The sequence below is a fragment of the Schistocerca nitens genome, chromosome 4, assembly GCF_023898315.1.
Source record: "Schistocerca nitens isolate TAMUIC-IGC-003100 chromosome 4, iqSchNite1.1, whole genome shotgun sequence".
NCBI classification, from domain to species: Eukaryota; Metazoa; Arthropoda; class Insecta; order Orthoptera; family Acrididae; genus Schistocerca; species Schistocerca nitens.
This window is the reverse complement of record NC_064617.1, coordinates 16,120,637-16,139,523: the sequence shown is the minus strand read 5'-3', so window position 1 is coordinate 16,139,523 and position 18,887 is coordinate 16,120,637. Positions and strand designations below refer to the sequence as shown.

The following is an 18,887-nucleotide window of genomic DNA, read 5'->3' as shown; positions in this document are numbered from 1 at the left end:
TTTACATAAGAATTCAGTATTTTTTATTAGATCATATCTGCAAACTTCACATGAAAAGAACAGATGTAATAAAATGGGTAAAAGCTTACCATACTCCCAAAACTGCAAATTATTTTTCTTGGCTCCTCTTCTGAGGGACTGCACAGCTACCAGTAAAGTTGCACCTTCAGATATTAGTGAACCACCAAGTATAAAGAAGGCCTGGAAATGTAAAAATAAGTCATGAACTACAGTAAGAGAACAACACACACACACACACACACACACACACACACACACACACAAAATGGACTACTAGGTGCAGCATCAGAAGACTGCACCGGTGGGGGCAGGAATGGGTCAGGATAGAAACAGAAAAGGGCAAAGGACTATGGAGGTGCAAAGGTTGAGGCCATCAGGATTAGTGGAATGAAGGATATGCTGCTAGGAGACTTCCCATCTGTGCAGTTCAGAAAAGCTCATGTGGGTGGGAATAAGCCCGGTGGCACGGTGTGAAGCAATCACTGAGCTCAAGTACATCATGTTGCACTGCATGCTCAGCAAAACTTAGTCCAATCACAGTTCAGCAGTGGCCCTTCACGAGGACATACGGCTAGTTAGTAGTCATGCCCAAGTAAACTTGTAGCTTACTACACATTAGTTGCAGCTAAGTCAGTAAACCATATGGCACCTCCGCATTTGCTGGGGCAGGGAACACCTGTGACCCGACTGGATTGCACCTACATATATAAACCACAAGCTACCATATGATGCATGGCAGAGGGTCCCTCGTATAGCTGCTAGTAATTTCCTACCCTGTTCCACTCACAAATGGAACACGGGAAAAAGAACTGTCACTATGCTTTCATACAAGCTCTAGTTTCTGTTATCTCGTCTTCATCCTTACACAGGCCACAGTAGAATCATCTGTAGTCGCTCCAAATGCTGGTTCTCTAAATTTTCTCAATATCATTTCATAAAAAGAAAGTTTTCTTCCATCCAGGCATTCCAATTTGAGTTCATAAAACATCTCCACAATACTCACAACTCGATCAAAGCTACCAGTAACAAATCTAGCAGCACACCTCTAAATTGCTCGAGGTCTTCTTTAATTTGACTTGATGGGAATCTCAAATACATTGTCTTCTTCATTGTCCTAAAATTCTCCCAATAAACTGAAGTCCACCATAAATGCCTTGCCCATTACTGTCCTTGTGTGCCTGTACCATTTCACATCAGTTTACATTTTTATGCCTCGACATTTAATTTACGTGACTGTGCAAGCAGCACACCATAGAACTATATTTGAACATTACAGGATTGTTCTTCCAACTCATCTGCTTTCACTTCAGTTTTCTACATGTGGAGCAATCAAGTCATTCAACGCACCCAACAGAAATTCTGTCAAGTCATCCTGTATCCTTCTACAGTCACATAATGGTGATGTTTTGCTGTACATGAAAATATCATCAGCAAAACAACCACAGATTGCTGCTCACCCTGTCAGATCATTTATGTATGTAGAGAACAAAATCGGTCCTATTACATTTCCCTGGGGCACTCTGAAGTAGGTTGTGGGAGCAGGTACGGCCCAAGTCTCGCATTTAGGTCTACTGCAGGGATATGAGCCACGATGCGAGGGGTCAAGAGAGGGTCATATGAGGATACTGTGTAGGTCAAGCGGGCAGCGGAATAGCACTGTGGGAGGTGTGTGGTGGATGATATTTTTCATTTCAGGGAACAACGAGAGTTAACGGAAGCCTCGGCAAAGAATGTGATTTGGGTGTACCATTCCTCACCGGTACTAAGTTTCGTGGCCAATAAGTGAACACGTAGGGGATGGCAGGTGACTGGGGAGATGAGGCACAGCAGATCAATTTCTGGATACGGTGGAGGGGTAATTTTGGTCTGCGAAGGCCTTAATCGGTGAAACCCTCTGCATATGTGGAGAGAGGCTACTCAACAATTTAGATACAACGACCAAGTGCCGAGCGAGCGCTGTGACATCGTGTGCTCGACTTCGGTAACTCCTCACGGCACGCAGCATCTGGTTTTTTCCTGCCAACAGCAGCTTTTCCCGAACCACGTGGGTGGAAACTTTCCCTGCAGCATAACCTCTGACACCGACCTTTGCCAGTCCCTGTCCCATCCTCCACTTGCCTCTATGCCCTTCCCTGCTCCTAATCCAGTCTCGTACACACCTTTTATCCTCCTCTTTACATCTAATGTATCCTTTTCCCTTCTCTACTTCCCTCATCTCCCTTTTCCCAACGCAAAACAGCCTCCAAATGCTGCATCTAGCTGCCTACCATCCTGTCATCACCATGTATCTGCACACTCCCACTGGCAGCACTATGGCATCTTCCCCCACCCCAACCCTGCTATTCTTCTCATTCCCATGCCTGACCTCTTCTGTAGAACCTCACCCACTACATCTGAGATCATTATCCCTCAGCACCCAAAGACAACAGTGGCCGTGTGTGTGAGTTTGCGTGTAAGAATGTATGTGTAGTTTCCTTAATCTGATAGACTTTTTCAAAGAGCTTAGACTACTTTTAAATCCGCCCATCTGCCACTTCACTCGACGACCCCTCAGTGTGGTGAGCAAAAATCTGTCCTAAAAATTTGTATTGTTATTCTATCCCAGATTTCCCACAGTTTCACTTACCAATGAAATTAAGCACCTCACCTGTGCAATTCAATATTGTCGACTGAATCAGTACAATTTGGTGTACAAAATCGTACATGGCAAAGGAATCCATGTAAACATTTAAACTGTTGGTAAACTGCAGAGTTGTAGATTGCTAGAACTCAAAGCACTATAAACTGAAGGAAATCTACAACATAAAGAAACTGGTCTGCTTATCAAACAAAACACTTGCCTTTAAAGGCGAAAATTGCCTCCAAGAGAAACACAGTGTAGTTCACCTTGCACTAATGCTAGCTCCAAAAATGTTCTGGGAAAAAAACTGTTTATTTATGTAAAAAAAATGTGTAGATGACACCGGAACTATTTGAGAAGCAATTGCATAGCCTCAGTGCAAGAATGGGAATGTATAGCACAAAATAACCTAGTACATTCAAAAAATTTAAATTTACACAACTTGCAGTTAAGAGTACCTTCCACCAAACTGCATAAGCAAATTGTGGCCCTTAGATTTGGACATTATTCACACCTTCAAATCTTATTATACAGGAAATCCACTGTACAGGAAGATTAAGTTTGACGGAACCTGGAAAGGATTCAGCCTCCTTTGAAGTGTCTATTTTAGATGCTTCATGCTATAGTGCTGAGGCACGGGCAGAGGTTAAGTAAGTCAACCATCTCTGCTTTCAAAAAACAGCATTCATTCAAGAAGACAATTGAAATACATTTGATACACCAAATGTGAGTAACACTGGTGACACTGGAACTACTCACTTAATTGCAAGAAAAGCTGCAGCAAAAACATCCACTGAAAGATTTCCTACACACTCACAACAATCTTGTCACCTTAGAAAGTGTATCTCTGTTGAACATATGAACGGGTTTCATATACACGAAGTAGTATAGTATAGAGTAGCCAGAGGTCAAGGCTGGTTTTGAATGTGAGAATTTGGTTGAAAGGAAGCTAGGCCAATGAATGTGAATTTGTGACAGACTACCCAGTGGTATAGCCTAGCCACTATGTTCAAAAGCCATGATAATGCACTTTTTGTTATAAGATCTGAAATGGGCAGATAAGCTCAAGGCATTTTCAGCTGCTGACTTCTTTTTCCCAACACTTAAGAATGAATACTTACATTAAAAATGATATGTTTTGTAAATATCATTAACACATTGTAACATTTAAACAGCATGTTGCCATACTACTCGAGTATAAATATGAAAAACTGCCAAACACGGCTCCTTAGCTTTGCAAGTACTTAAATCAACATGGCAGCTGCCTAGTTTGCTAAGAGGTGACTTCAAAATGTGAATTACACATTATTATGGCAGACAATGTGACTTTTATTAAATGCTATGCTTCAAAGTGACGCAGATGCAAGACAGTTTTTCAACATAGTCTCTCTAAACAACATCAGAATGTTCTACCAATCATTCCATTCCTTTGCAATAGAAATCTGCTTACCAGACACGGTGGCATTCGAGAAATGCTACGTGAACAAAGTCATCACAGAAAAATCCATTTCCCCACAGATTTTCCTTCAGCTTGCAAAAAGGTGGAAACTGCACAGTGCAAGATCTGTAATTCCCAACTGGTCTCAGTCAAATTGTTGGCACCATCTCAGAATGCAACACTACACTTGGTCCACATACACTTTCTCTCTCTCTCTCTCTCTCTCTCTCTCTCTCTCTCTCTCTCTGTCTGTCTGTCTGTCTGGCCTTTTCTCTTTTTTTTTTTTTTCCTAGGGTGCAAAAACAACTAGGGTCATACACGCCCATGTCAGAACCACAGAGCATGAAGACGAAGAGAGTGCTAAAAGCACAGACTTGGAGAAAGGGTCATAAAATACTCCATGCAAACAACAGAGGTCCTGGACTAAGGATTAAATGTCCTTTGCAACGACAGATAAAATGTAAAACACGGTCAACAGCCTATGTTTGGTTTGCTAAAATGGCTGATAACTTAGATGGTAAACCTAAGTGAGAACATTAAGTGTTTAAAAAAACGGCATTCCATCTGAAAATGGCGAACCTTCAATGATTGACGGCAATGAGCACAAAGTGGTGGGAAATCACCGCTTCACAAACGATGATGACTAAAATGACAGTGCCCAATACGCAATCTAGCTAAAATGATCTCCTCGCGGCGAGAGGCCAGAGAGGAAGTCGGCCAAGCCACTAGGAGAGGTTTAATTCTCCAGAGCTTGTTCCAATGAAGGAAAGACCAGTGGTGATGTCACAGTGACACCACCTGCTGACAGACGGCAACACAGACATCATCTGAGCGAATGGGAGAACTAGCGGGCCAAGGTTCAAGGACTGCAGCCTTGGCAGCAGCATCAGAAGCCTGGTTGCCCATCAGACCGGCATCACCAGGGACCCACATAAACATAACAGTGGCTCCATCAACAGTGAGAAAGTGAAAGTTTTCCTGGACCTGTTGCACTAAGGGGTGGACAGTACACAGCAAACAGTGGCTCTGAAGAGCACTGATAAGAGTTGGAGTATACGATGAAACTGAAACACCTGTGTCGCTGGATGTACAGTGTGGCCTGATACAGGGCAAAGAGCTCCGCTGTAAATACTGAGCAGAGTTCTGGAAGCTGACTCCAAAAAGCACCGAGGCCAATGAGGAAGGCACCGCAGTCAGTCCGAAGTTGTACACAAAGGCACTATCGCAAAGTTCTGTACGAAGGCTGAGGAACTGTCGGCGATAGGGCAGGTCTGGAATAGTGTCCTCAGGAGGTGAGTGAAGTCCAAGGGGTTAACACGGGCTGGGGCACGAAGCCAAGGCTGTGAAGAGTTCACACCCATTGGGAAAGTGGCAGGTAGTGTGAAGTTAAGCCTCTGGAGTAATAGCCGAATGCAAACTCCAGGAGATAACAGAAAAGAGGAATGCACCCCATACTGGTGATCAAAGGAGCTATGCCTGCTGTTCACGTGCCATGCCTGGTCACCCATCCTATGCCTCCTTTGATGACTTCTGAGGATAAAATCACAAAGGTATGACAGTGGTAGTTTAGTAGCTGCTGCATACAGACTCTCAACCGAGCTAGTGTAAAAGGCACTAGTAACCAAACGGAGGCCACAATGGTGGATTTTACTGAGGCGGCATAAGATGGACGGATGTGCAGATGCATAAATGAAAGACCCATGGTCTAGTTTCAAATAGACAAGGGACCGGTACAAATGAAGGAGGGTGGTGTGATCCATTTCCCAGTAAGTATAGCTGAGGACACACAGGACACTGAGGGCCGGGTACAGTGTGCAGCCAGGCAAGACATGTGGGAGGACCAAGAAAGTTTCGTATCGAGCACGAGCCCCAGGAATTTCACAGTTTCAGCTAATGGAAGAGCCCAGATATAAAGACAGTGGAAGAAACCAATTGTACCGCCAGAAATTCAAACAAACAGTTTTGTCACCAGAAAAGTGAAAGCCATTGTTGATGCTCCTCGAGTAAAGACGATCGAGACAACACTGAAGAAGCTGCTCATGAAGACAAGTCCATGGAGAACTGCAATAGATGGCAAAATCATCAATGAAAAGGGAGCTGGGGATGCCCGGTGGGAGACAGGCCATAACAGTGTTAACAGTGACAGCAAAGAGGACGACGCTCAGGATGGAACCCTGAGGCACACACTTTTCCTGGATAACAGTGTCCAATGAGGCAGAACCCCCACACACCTTGAAAACTCAGTCTTTTAAAAATTCCTGAAGGAAAGGGAGCATGCAAACTCTGAAGCCCCATGTGTAGAGACTATGGAGGATACCAGTCCCACAGCATGTGTCATAGGCTTTCTCCAAATCTAAAAACACAATCACATTCTGGTATTTCCATAGAAAACGATTCATGACATGGGTGGGTAAAATGACAAGATGGTGAACTGCAGAATGACATGCTCGCAATCTGCAGTGTGTAGTGGTTAGTAAATTGCAAGACTCAAGCCACCATACCATCCGGTCATGGGTCATAGATTCCATCTCTCTGCACACACATCTGGTGAGAGAAATTGGGTGGTAGCTGCAAAAACATTTGTACTTACCGGGTTTCGGTATGAATATGACAGTGGCTTAACGCCAGCATCTGGGAAACGTGCCCTCTACCCAGATGCAATTGTATGTATTAAGGAGAAAGTGCTTGCCCGCAAGAGAGAGGTTCTACATCTGAAAGTGAACATCGTCAGCCCCAGATGGAGGATTGGGATGAAGTGAGAGCACAATCCAGCTTCTTCATAGCAACGGCGGCATTGTAGCACTTGCGATTCTGAGAAGAAAAGGGTATCACCCAAGCCTCCTCAACTCGTTTCTGATGAAGGAAGGCAGGGAGATAGAGGGTGGAGCTCAAAATCTCCACAAAATAGCGGCACAAGGTGTTGGAGATAGCAATAGTGTCCACTATGACATCCTCTGCTATGGTCAGACCGGAAATTGGGGAATGGACCTTGGCCCCAGAGAGCCGTAAGAGTATAGTCCTCATGACGGAAGAGGGAATGAAACTGTTAAAAGAACTCGTCTCTGACCAAACTCTTTGCCTTTACAAATGTCTGCTTGTGTCTGTATATGTGCGGATGGGTGTGTGTGTGTGTGTGTGTGTGTGTGTGTGTGTGTGTGTGTGTGTGTACCTGTCCTTTTTTCTCCCTAAGGTAAGTCTTTCCACTCCCGCGATTGGAATGAATCCTTACCCTCTCCTTTAAAACCCACATCCTTTCGTCTTTCCCTCTCCTTTCCTCTTTCCTGACGAAGCAACCGTTGGTTGTGTGTGTGTTTGTGTTTGTTTGTGTGTGTTTGTGTGTCTATCAACATGCCAACGCTTTCGCTTGGTAAGTTACATCATCTTTGTTTTAGATATGTTAAAAGAACTAGTAAATGAAATCCAGAAAGTGACGATATTGCACACACAACATTGTAACCCCATCTGCTTTAGCATGGGAGCACCCATGGTCCTTTCAGACTCCACGCACAAATATTCCCATTTGGCCATCACAGAATGATGGTTAAAAACGCACACAGCACATCTCTGAGTGCGAACTACATTGCAGCATGCCTCAGTCCACCAAAGGACTGGTACACGGTGACATGAAGATGAAGTGCAAGGAATAGAAGTCTGCAGTGGTATGGACAACGTTGGTAAGTTAGTCTAGATGGTCATCACAAGTCGGGATATGTTGTTCATCGAAGACTGCCAGTGAGGAGTAAAGCCCCCAGTCATTTATGTGTGCACATAGGTGGGGTAGCAGTCAGTAAATGGATAGTGCAAGGGGTATGGTCACTTGAGTACGTGCCGGAGAGAACGGACCACTCGAAACAACAGGCAAGCTGGGCAGTGCAGAAGGAGAGGTCCAAATGGGAACAGTTGTGTGTGGAGTCTGAAAGGAACATGGGTGCTCCCATGCTAAAGCAGATGAGGTTACATTGATTGAAAATATTAGCCAAGAGGGCTCCTCTCAGACAGGTTTTGGGAGAACACCGAAGGGGATTGTGCACATTAAAGTCACCGAGCAGCAGAAAGGGGTAAGAGAGTTGCCCAAAATGCTGGAGGAATCTGCACTGGTCACACTGAATGACAGAGGAATGTAAATGGTACAAAGGGAAAAGGTGAAGTGAGGAAGGAAGATGTGGACTGCAACAGCCTAAAGCTGCAAAGTCAGGGAGATGGTCTGACTATGAATGTCACCACAGATGAGCAGCACGACTCCTTCATGAGATGGAATGCCGTCCTCAGGGGGAAGGTCAAAGTGGACCAGAAAGAAATGCGAGAAGTCAAACAAGTCGTGAGGATGCAATTTTGTTTCCTGGAGGTGTACAATAAGTGGATGCTCTGATTCCAAGAGCTGCTGTAATTCCTCTTTCTTTGGATCTAAGGCCAAGAACGTTCCTTTGGATAATCATAATGAGGAAAGATGAGGAGGGAAAAAATAAAGGGGCGTCACCAAGGAGGCTGTTGAGTGCCAGTCTTCAAAGGCTCACTGCTTCTGAGGCCAGAAGATGGAGGATCCTGCTCCATGAGATCTACAGAGGTGATGGCAGAGATTCTGAAGGCCTGTGTATAGGGTGTCCCCACCCTCAGTCCAGATCACAAAGAGGTCATCAATGAATATGAACTGGGTGAGAGGTTTGGGATTCTAGGTGATTAGAAAGGTTTCCTCTAGATGGAATATGAATAGGTTGGCATAGGATGGTGCCAAGCAGTTGCCCATTGCTGTAACATGGATATGTCTGTACATTATGCCTTCAAAGGAAAAGCAACAGTGGGTGAAGATATAGATGGCTGTGATGACTAGGAAGGAGGTTGCAGGTCTGGAGTCAGCTGGGTGTTGGGAAAGGTAGTGTAAAGTAGCAGCAAGGTCATGGACACTGGGGTGTTAGTGCAAAGAGATGCGACACTGACAGCGATGAGCAGGGCACCGGGTGATAAGGGAACAGGAACTGCGGAGTATCAGTAGAGGACACAGTTGGTGTATATAGGAAGGTAGGTTATGGATAATAGGTTGAAAGTGTTGATCCACAAGAGCAGAGTTTCTGTCGGTGGAGCACAGTAACCAGCCACAATGGCATATTCAGGGTGGGCTTTTATGGACTTTGGAAGTATGTAGAAGATAGAAGTGCACGAAGCAGAGGGGGTAGGAAATAGAGATTGATTGGATAGTTTGTGGGATTGAAGAGAACAGACTACTAGGGCCATTGGTCCCTTTTTCCACATACTTTAAGCACCAACAAAGAATAAAAACAAAAAATGGAAATGACAAGAGAGAACACAGAGCAAGGAAGACACAGACAGATACCATAAAACAGGAATTAAAATCACACAGAGTGTGACAGTGGTTGGCCGACCATAGAAACAAAAAAGGAAAAGCCAACCACCAAGAAACGCACTAAAAACCCCAGTCTAAAATCGTAGCCCAAAGGCCAGACTCAACACAAAAAAAGGACAAACACTTAGATCACGCGATAAAAGCCCCACACATGAATGAAACTCAAAACTAAAACTGCCATTGTAACATCATCTCATAAAAGTACAGGAAACATATCAGGCAGCGCAAACATCTGCCTGAGCGATGTTTAAGGTGGGCAGTCAGACAGTATGTGACCACTGTCAAAGCTGACCCGGAGCGACATAAATGTAGGTCCTCACGGCGCAATAAATAACTGCGCGTCATCCAGGTGTGGCCAATGCGCAGCCGGCAGAGGGCAACAGAGTCCCTGCGGGAAGCTCACAAGGAGGAGCGCCACACACCAGTAGTCTCCTTGACGGCCCGAAGTTGGTTGCATGAAGGCTGGGTGCGCCATTTTTCACCTCAGGTGCCAAGTGCCTTCTGTCACAAAACTGACCTGGGTCACCCTCCAAAAGGCCAATCACCAAGGCTGGTGCACCGACAGCCTGTTTGGCCAGCGTGTCAACACGTTCATTTCCGGGGATGCTGACAAGACCCGAAGTCCACACAAAGACCACGGAGTGGCCGCAACGGGTAAGAGTATGGATGGACTCCTGGATAGCCACCACCAGACTAAAGCTCATAAACTGCTCAGGGAGTCACTACAGATAACGAAAGACTCGCCTGAGCAGGAGCGGATATGCTCTGGGGCGTGAGAGATGGCGACCATCTCGGCGTGAAAACACTGCAGCCAGCCGGCAACGAGCGTTGTTCATAATGGTCCCCCAGACTAAGAGCATAACCGACGCGACCAGCAACCATCGCATCGTCAGTATAGACCACGTCAGATCCTCGTAACGTTGCAAGTATTGAAAGAAAGTGGCAGTGGACAGCCTTAGGAGGGACTGAGTCTTTTGGGCCCTGTGCCAGATCGAGCCAAAGGCATGAGCGGGGCATACACCATGGGGGCAGACATAGAGGGGCCCGAAAAAGAGGTGGGAAAACCTCAAGCCCAGAAAGAAGAGCTCTGATGCAAACCGCAATTGTACACCCTGATGGGGACCGCTGTTCTGGAAGATGGACGACTGAGGTTGGGAACAGCAGACGGTAATTGGCATGCCCGGGCAACCTACAAAGGTGGGCAGCATAAGCAGCCAGTAATCGTTGGCGCTGGATCCGGATGCTGTTGACAGGGCTTGTGCGGCAGGCTCCAGTGGTGAATCGGATTCAGCTGTGAAGGATGGTGTCAAGCAACCGCAACGCAAAAGGGGATGCCGAATCGTCAGCCAGACTCCCACAATCAATTCAGGACTGAATTAATGCCTGTTACAGTCGTAAAAGGGTAGACTGATCGGCGGCCCAGTTGGTGTGACTCAAGCAATGAAGAGTGTTAAGATGCCACCAACACGTTTGTTTAAGCTGCCAAATATGAGGGGGCCAAGTTAACCGGATTTCAAAAACCAATCCCAAAAACAGATGCATCTCCACCACTGCAAGTGGTTCGCCGTCAAGATAAAAGCTGTGGCTCAGGGTGAACAGTACGACGCCGGCAGGAATGTGTAACGCAGGTCTTGGCATCCAAAAACTGGAAGCCATGTGCTACAGCCAAAGACTGCACCTTGAGGATAGCGCCCTGCAGCTGCCGTTCAGCAGCCGCAATGCCAGTGGAGTAACAGTATAGGCAGAAGTCGTCAGCATACAAGGAAGCTGAGACAGACGTTCCCACCAACGCAACAAGGCCATTAATCGCAATTAAAATGAGGCTGACACTTAAGACAGATCCTTGCGGTACCCCATTCTCGTGAACTCGGGAGGAATTATTGGAGGCCTCAACTTTCATGCAGAAGGAACGAAGCGACCGAAAATTTTGTATGAAAATCGCGAGCAGACCACGAACACCCCAACCATAAAGTGTGGAGAGGATGTGATGTCGCCATGTCATATCGTACGCCTTCCGCACGTCAAAAATGATGGTGACCAGATACTGACGGCGGGCAAAGGCTGTATGGATGGCAGACTCCCGGCACACCAGATTATCGGCACCAGAGAAGCCCTTACGGAACCCACCCTGAGACAGAGCCCGAAGGCTCTGAGACTCAAGTAGCCAACTCAACCTCCGGCTCACAGTGCGTTTGAGCAACTTGCAAAGAACGTTGGTGACGCCAATGGGGCGGTAGCTGTCCACCTCCAGTGGGTTCTTGCCACATTTCAACATGGGTATTATGATGCTTCCCCACCATTGCGAGAGGAACTCACCCTAGATACAGATACAGTTGAAAAGGTCTAGGAGGTGTTGCTGGCAGTCCACTGAGAGGTGTTTGAGCATCTGACAGTGGATGCGATCTGGCCTGGGAGCCATATCAGGGCAAGCAGCTAGGGCACTTTGGAATTCCCACTCACTGAACGGAGCATTTTACCATTCAGGGGGGCGCGTGTGAAATGAAAGGCTCCGATGTTCCAACCGCTCCTTCAGGGAGCAGTAGCGGAACTCTGAACAAACTGCTCCGCGAAGTGGTTTGCAATTGTGTCCGAGTCAGTACAGACTGCTCCATTCAGCGAAAGCGCAGGTACGCTGACGGGGGTCTGATAGCCACAGAAGCGCCTAATCTTGGCCCAAACCTGAGATGGAGAGGTACAGAGGCCAATGGTGGAGACATACCTTTCCCAGCACTCCTGCTTGTGTCAGCGAATGAGGCGGCGGGCTCGCGAATGGAGCTGTGTAAAGGCGATGAGGTGTTCCAATGAGGGATGCCACCTACGACGCTGGAGTGCCCGCCTGCAATCTTTAATTGCCTCAGAGATCTTGGGCGACCACCAACGCACAGTCCTCCGCCGAGTAGACCCAGAAGAACAGGGAAATGGCAGATTCTGCTGCAGTAACAATGCCGGTGGTGACCGAGTGAACCACTGCATCAATGGCGACATTGGAAAGAGGCTCAATAGTAGCAATGGACATGAACAACTCACAGTTAGCCTTAATCACAGCCCATCGACAGGGGTGCCCAGAAGAGTGAAGCTGTGGCAGTGACAGAAAGATCGGAAAGTAGTCACTATCGCACAAGTCGATACCCTCTCATAAGCTGCCCGGTTCTTATAATAACCCCGATAGCCACGGAGGGTGGGGGTTAGCATCGCCGGAAACCAAATTCCCTGAAGAGCAATGGAGAGCAAAGGGTGAAGGTTGAGAAGTTGTCAGAGCTTAGCAAGATGGTGGAAAAAACCGCTGCAGTTCCACTGGAGGACGACATTGTCCATGGCCGAGAAAAGCTTGAAGGGACTGAGGAGGCAGATTACACTGCTGAGTCACCTGCTGCCACCGATTCAGAACCTGTGCGAGTGACATCCATTGCGTCTGAGAGATGGCGAGATCTAGGTCCTCAGTGGATGCCAGAATCTCTACCTCGCCCTCAGATGCAGAGTTTGTAGGTTGTGGTGGTGTGGGTGCCACTGCAAGTTCCTTCATCTTAGAAGTCTTCTTCTTGGACTTTTCTCGCAGCTCCTTGGGTTTCACTGGCTGGGAGGGCTTCACCGATTCAGTCTCCGGGACAGAGAAGGAGCGCGAAGCCCTACAACCAACGAACTGTGGCTTCTTCAGACACTTTGGAGGGGGGGGGGGGGGGGGTGATATCCCCAATGGTTGGGGGTGCTGCTCACGAGGTAGGTGGAGCAGGAGCAACAGGGAGGGAAGTGCCATCCACAATGAAGGGGGCAGGCGTACACTTCTGGCTCTGAGAGGTGACGGAGTGGATATGGGCTAGAACAGTGGTAACGGCAGCGTAAGTAGTAGCCATGCGAACAGGATGGAGGTGTTCGAACTTTCTCTTAGCCTCAGAGTAGGTCAGTTGGTCCAGGCTCTTATATTCCATAATTTTCCGCTCTTTATGGAGGATCCTGCAGCCTGGCGAGCAAGGTGAATGATGCTCTCTGCGGTTGACACAGATAGGAGGCGGGGCACATGGAGTATTGGGATGTGATGGGCGTCCACAATCTCGACATGTGAGGCTGGAAGTACAGCAGGGAGACATATGGCCGAACTCCCAGCACTTAAAGCATCGCATCGGGCGAGGGATATAGGGCTTGATGTCACACTGGTAGACCATCACCTTGACCTTCTCAGGTAATGTATCACCCTCAAAGGCCAAGATGAAGGCACCAGTGGCACCCTGATTATCCCTTTGACCCCGATGAACGCGCCAGACGAAATGAACACCTCATCACTCTAAATTGGCGTGCAGCTCGTCATCAGACTGCAAAAGACGGTCGCTACGGAAAATAATACCCTGGACCATATTTAACTTCTTTTGGGGCGTGATGGTACCTGAAACATCCCCAAACTTGTCACAAGCTAGTAACCTTCGTGACTGGGCAGAGGATGCCGTTTTTATCATTACTGACCCTGAGCGCATTTTGGACAAGCCCTCCACCTCCCCAAACTTGTCCTCTAAATGCTCTATGAAGAATTGAGGCTTTATTGCCATGAAAGGCTCCCCATCAGCTCTCGTACAAACTAGGAACCGGGCAAATAACTGTCACTCTCATCCTGAGCTTTAAGCTCCTCCCACCATGTGGTCAGGGAGGGGGAACAATTTGAGATTTTAGTTCTGAGCATTAAATTGAGCCCGAGAATGCTTAGAGACTGTTGGCAGCTGGCCACCAGCAAGAGATGATGTACCACACTTCACTGCGGGTCATCCGCCCTGATGCCACCCACTCCGACCAAGGGCCCTCCCTACGGGCACCACCAAGTCTCAGCAAGGGCCACCTGGCAGGATGGCCATTGCCGGGAGTCACGATGCCCCATAAAGATAGGCATCTACTCCCTGGCATACGAGGGGAGTTAACGGCGCATGCTTCAGCGGAGCGATCCCTGTGTTGTCAGTGGGCTACAACCAACAGGGTACATGGTGGTCCCACGACAATGAACTGGCTATCATACTGGATATTAGGTGCAAGAAAGTCCACGGTCGTCGTCTCCGCAGAAAGCAACACTGCATAGTGCAAATAGCACCCAGGAATGTATCCTCGCCGAAGAGATGGATAACGAGTGGGACTGCAATGCGACAACGAGAAAGCTGGCTAAAGGTCTCAATGCACGAAGTACACAATACACCATGTAAGGCACCCTTTCCCAATTGGCTCGCTCTTTGGAAGAATTTCGAAAGGTGAAGTCAAACCCTAGAGGGGACCATCACATAAAAGCCAAAACGTGTGATACTCCTTTTAGTCGCCTATTACGACAGTCAGGAATACCGCGGGCCTATTCTTACCCCCAAACCCGAAGGGGGATAGGGAAGAGAGAGAGAGAGGCAGACTTAGGAGAGAAGTGCTGGTATGGGCCTAAGGATTTGAGGAAGGGATGGAGATCATGCTGGATTTATGGAATGGGTCAGAGCAGCACAGTTTGTACATAAGACTCTCTAGGGAACCTCTGTGTTTCATAACGACAGTAGTGGAGCCATTGTTGGCTCGGGATCAGTGGTGGAGTGTGGCTTTTTTTTGTGTGTATGTCAGGTTGGTTTCACGTACAGGAATTTGGGGAATTATGCTGAGGCAAGATTCAACATCACAAAATCCTGAAATGTTGAGGGATTGATTTGCGGGAGTGGGAATCACGGTTGGTTGGAATAGTGGACTGAGTCACACGAGGTTCAGTATTGTTTCTGGATTGGGCCTGATTAGCAAGGTCAGTAGAGAAAAAGTGTTTCCACTGTACAGAGAGATCTTGTAAAACCCTTTGCACTTAGCAGCTTTATACTGACCCTACCATGTACATGTACGTTCCCACAGGCAGCACAGCAGCTTTCCCCACTCCTACCCTGTTACCCCACCCCACACCACCCCGCCCCGCCCCACACCACCTCTTTACCCCCACCATTCACCCAAGCAGATTGCTGCTAATGTCGAACACAGTTGCAGACTTCCAACAAGCCCCAGCACCCGGAGACAGTGGTCATATGTGTATGTATACTTTCTATTTCAGAAGGAGGACATTTTTGTCCAGAAAGTTAAAATTTAGCAGCCTATTGCACCTGTTGGTGACTCAATGCCTCTTATGTGATGAGTAGCAATCTGCCCTTTTCGTATCATTGTTCTGCAAGTGTTGGATTATTCTTGTTAGCATGAAAATTATTGTAATTGTAATGTAAATTTCTGACCAAAAATCAAAAGGTTTATAACTGTGTGTTATGAGACAAATAAACCATAATTCATTTATTAAAGCTATCATATGGTATCTTCCATTACTGACAACAATTATGTTTAAAAAAATAATACTGTACAGAAGTAATGAAAGACTCAAGACACCAAGTTAACTATCAAGCTATGCAAATGCAACATTTACATATGGAAAGTTCTGCATCTATATCTACTTCCGTAATCCATAAATCACTGTGACATGTCTAGCAGAGGGCATTTTCCACTGTAGCACATATTAGAGTTTCTGCTCATTCAAAATGGTTCAAATGGCTCTGAGCACTATGGGACTCAACTGCTGATGTCATAAGTCCCCTAGAACTTAGAACTACTTAAACCTAACTAACCTAAGGACAACACACACATCCATGCCCAAGGCAGGATTCGAACCTGCGACCGTAGCGGTCGCGCGGTTCCAGACTGTAGCGCCAGAACCGCTCGGCCACCAGCGGCCGGCTCTGCTCATTCCATTTTCAGATAGAGTGGGGGAAGAATGGCTGCTGAAGTGCCATTAAACACATCCAAATTGGTTTGACTGTCTTCACAGTGCCTATGGTGAGCTACATAGGGAGCTGCAGCACATTTCTTCAATTCCTGATTAAAAACCGGTTCTTGAAATGTTTTAAGTAATCCTTCCCAGGACAGTTGGTGCCTATCTTAAGTGTGCATCAGTTCAGTTTTTCAGCATTCTGTGATGCTCTCCCACAAGCCGAACAAATCTGTGACCATATGGGCTCCCCTCTTCTTTGTATATGTTCAAGGTCCCTTGTTAGACTTACCTGATATGCATTCCACACATTTTAGCCACTGCCAGTCTACATTTTATATCCTCTCTACTTCGACTATCACTAGTTATTTTGCTCCCCAAATAGCAAAACTCGTTTACTACTTTAAGCGTCTCATTTCCTAATCTAATTCCCTCAGCATCACCCGCTTTAATACGACTACATTCCATTATCCTCGTTTTGCTTTTGTTGATGTTCATCTTATATCCTCCTTTCAAGACACTATCCATTCCGTTCAACTGCTCTTCCAGGCCCTTTGCTGTCTCTGACAGAATTACAATGTCATCGGTGAACCTCAAAGTTTTTATTTCTTCTCCATGGATTTTAATACCTACTCTAAGTTTTTCTTTTGTTTCCTTTACTGCTTGCTCAATATACACACTGAATAACATCGGGGAGAGGCTACAATTCTGTCTCACTCCCTTCACAACCACTGCTTCCCTTTCATGTCCCTCAACTCTTATAACTGCTATTTGGTTTCTGTACAAACTGTAAATAGCCTTTCGCTCCCTGTATTTTACCCCTGCCACCTTCAGAATTTAAAAGAGAGTATTCCAGTCAACATTGTCAATAGCTTTCTCTATATCTAAAAATCTATCTTCTAAGATAAGTCTTAGAATCAGTATTGCCTCACGTGTTCCAACATTTCTATGGAATACAAACTGATCTTCCCCGAAGTCGGCTTCTACCAGTTTTTCCATATGTCTGTAAAGAATTCACATTAGTATTTTGTAGCTGTGACTTATTAAACTGACAGTTTGGTAATTTTCACATCTGTCAACACCTGCTTTCTTTGGGATTGGAAATATTATATTCTTCTGTAAGTCTGAGGGTATATCGCCTGTCTCATAAATCTTGCTCACCAGATGGTAGAGTTTTGTCAGGGCTGGCTCTCCCAAGGCTGTCAGTAGTTCTAAGGGAATGTTGTCTACTCCCAGGGTCTCGTTTTGACTTAGATCCTTCATTGCTCTGTCGAACTCTTCACACAGTATCATATCTCCTATTTCATCTTCATCTACATCCTCTTCCATTTCCATTATACTGTCCTAAAGTGCATCGCCCTTGTACAGACCATCTCTGTACTCCTTCCACCGTTCTTCTTTCCCTGCTTTGCTTAGATCTGGGTTTCCATCTGAGCTCTTGATATTCATGCATGTGGTTCTCTTTTCTCCGAAGGTCTCTCTAATTTTCCTGTAGTGAGATAAGCCTCTACATCCTTTCATTTGTCCTCTATCCATTCCAGTTTAGCCATTCTGCACTTCCTGTTGATCTCATTTTTGAGATGTTTGTATTCCTTTTCGCCTGCTTCATTTACTGCATGTTTATATTTTCTCCTTTCATCAATTAAATTCAATACCTCTTCTGTTACCCAAGGATTTCTACTAGCCATTGTCTTTTTACCTACTTGATCCTCTGCTGCCTTCACTATTTAATCCCTCAGAGCTACCCATTTTTCTTCTAATATCTTTCTTTCCCCTTTCTTGTCAATTGCTCTCCCTGAAACACTCTACAACCTCTGATTCTGTCAGTTTATCCAGGTTCATTCTCCTTAAATTCCCACTTTTTTGCAGTTTCTTCAGTATTAATCCACAGTTCATAACCAATAGATTGTGATCAGAGTCCACATCTGCCCCTGGAAATGTCTTACAATTTAAAACCTGGTTCGTAAATCTGTCTTACCATTATATAATCTACCTGATACCTGTCAGTATCTCAAGGCTTCTTGCATGTATACAACCTTCTTTTATGATTCTTGAACCAGGTGTTAGCTATGATTAAGTTATGCTCAGTGCAAAATTCTACCAGGTGGCTTCATCTTTCATTCCTTACCCCCATTCCATATCCGCCTACTACATTTCCTTCTCTTCCTTTTCCTACTATCGAATTCCAGTCACCCGTGACTATTAAATTTTCGTCTCCCTTCACTATCTGAATAATTTCTTTTATCTCATGATACATTTCTTCAATCTCTTCATCATCTGCAGAGATAGTTGGCATATAAACTTGTCCTACTGTGGTAGCTGTGGACTTCATGTTTATCTTCGCCAAAATAATTCGTTCAATATGCTGTTTGTAGTAGCTTACCCGCACTCCTAATTTTTTATTCATTATGAGAGATACTCCTGCATTACCCCTATTTGATTTTGTATTTATAAACCTGTATTCACCTGACCGGAAGTGTTGTTCCTTCTGCCACCGAACTTCACTAATACCCAGTATATCTAACTTTAACCTATCCATTTCCCTTTTTAAATTTTCTAACCTATCTGCCCAATTAAGGGATCTGACATTCTATGCTCCGAACCACAGAACGCCAGCTTTCTTTCTCTTGATAATGGTGTTTCCTGAGTAGTCCCCGCCCGAACATCTGAACAGGGGACTATTTTACCTCAGGAGTATTTTATCCAAGAG

The 18,887-nt window shown here is 46.0% G+C and overlaps 1 protein-coding gene across 2 annotated transcripts in view; it reads right to left on the bottom strand.

Moving 5' to 3' along the window:
• LOC126251529 (zinc transporter 9) overlaps positions 1-18,887 on the bottom strand; it is a 214,573-nt gene that overhangs the window by 102,435 nt on the left and 93,251 nt on the right. For both annotated transcript variants that reach the window (XM_049952022.1, XM_049952023.1), the window contains one exon: positions 90-201. In XM_049952022.1, the coding sequence (XP_049807979.1) occupies positions 90-201 (112 nt within the window). The remainder of the gene's footprint in view (positions 1-89; positions 202-18,887) is intronic.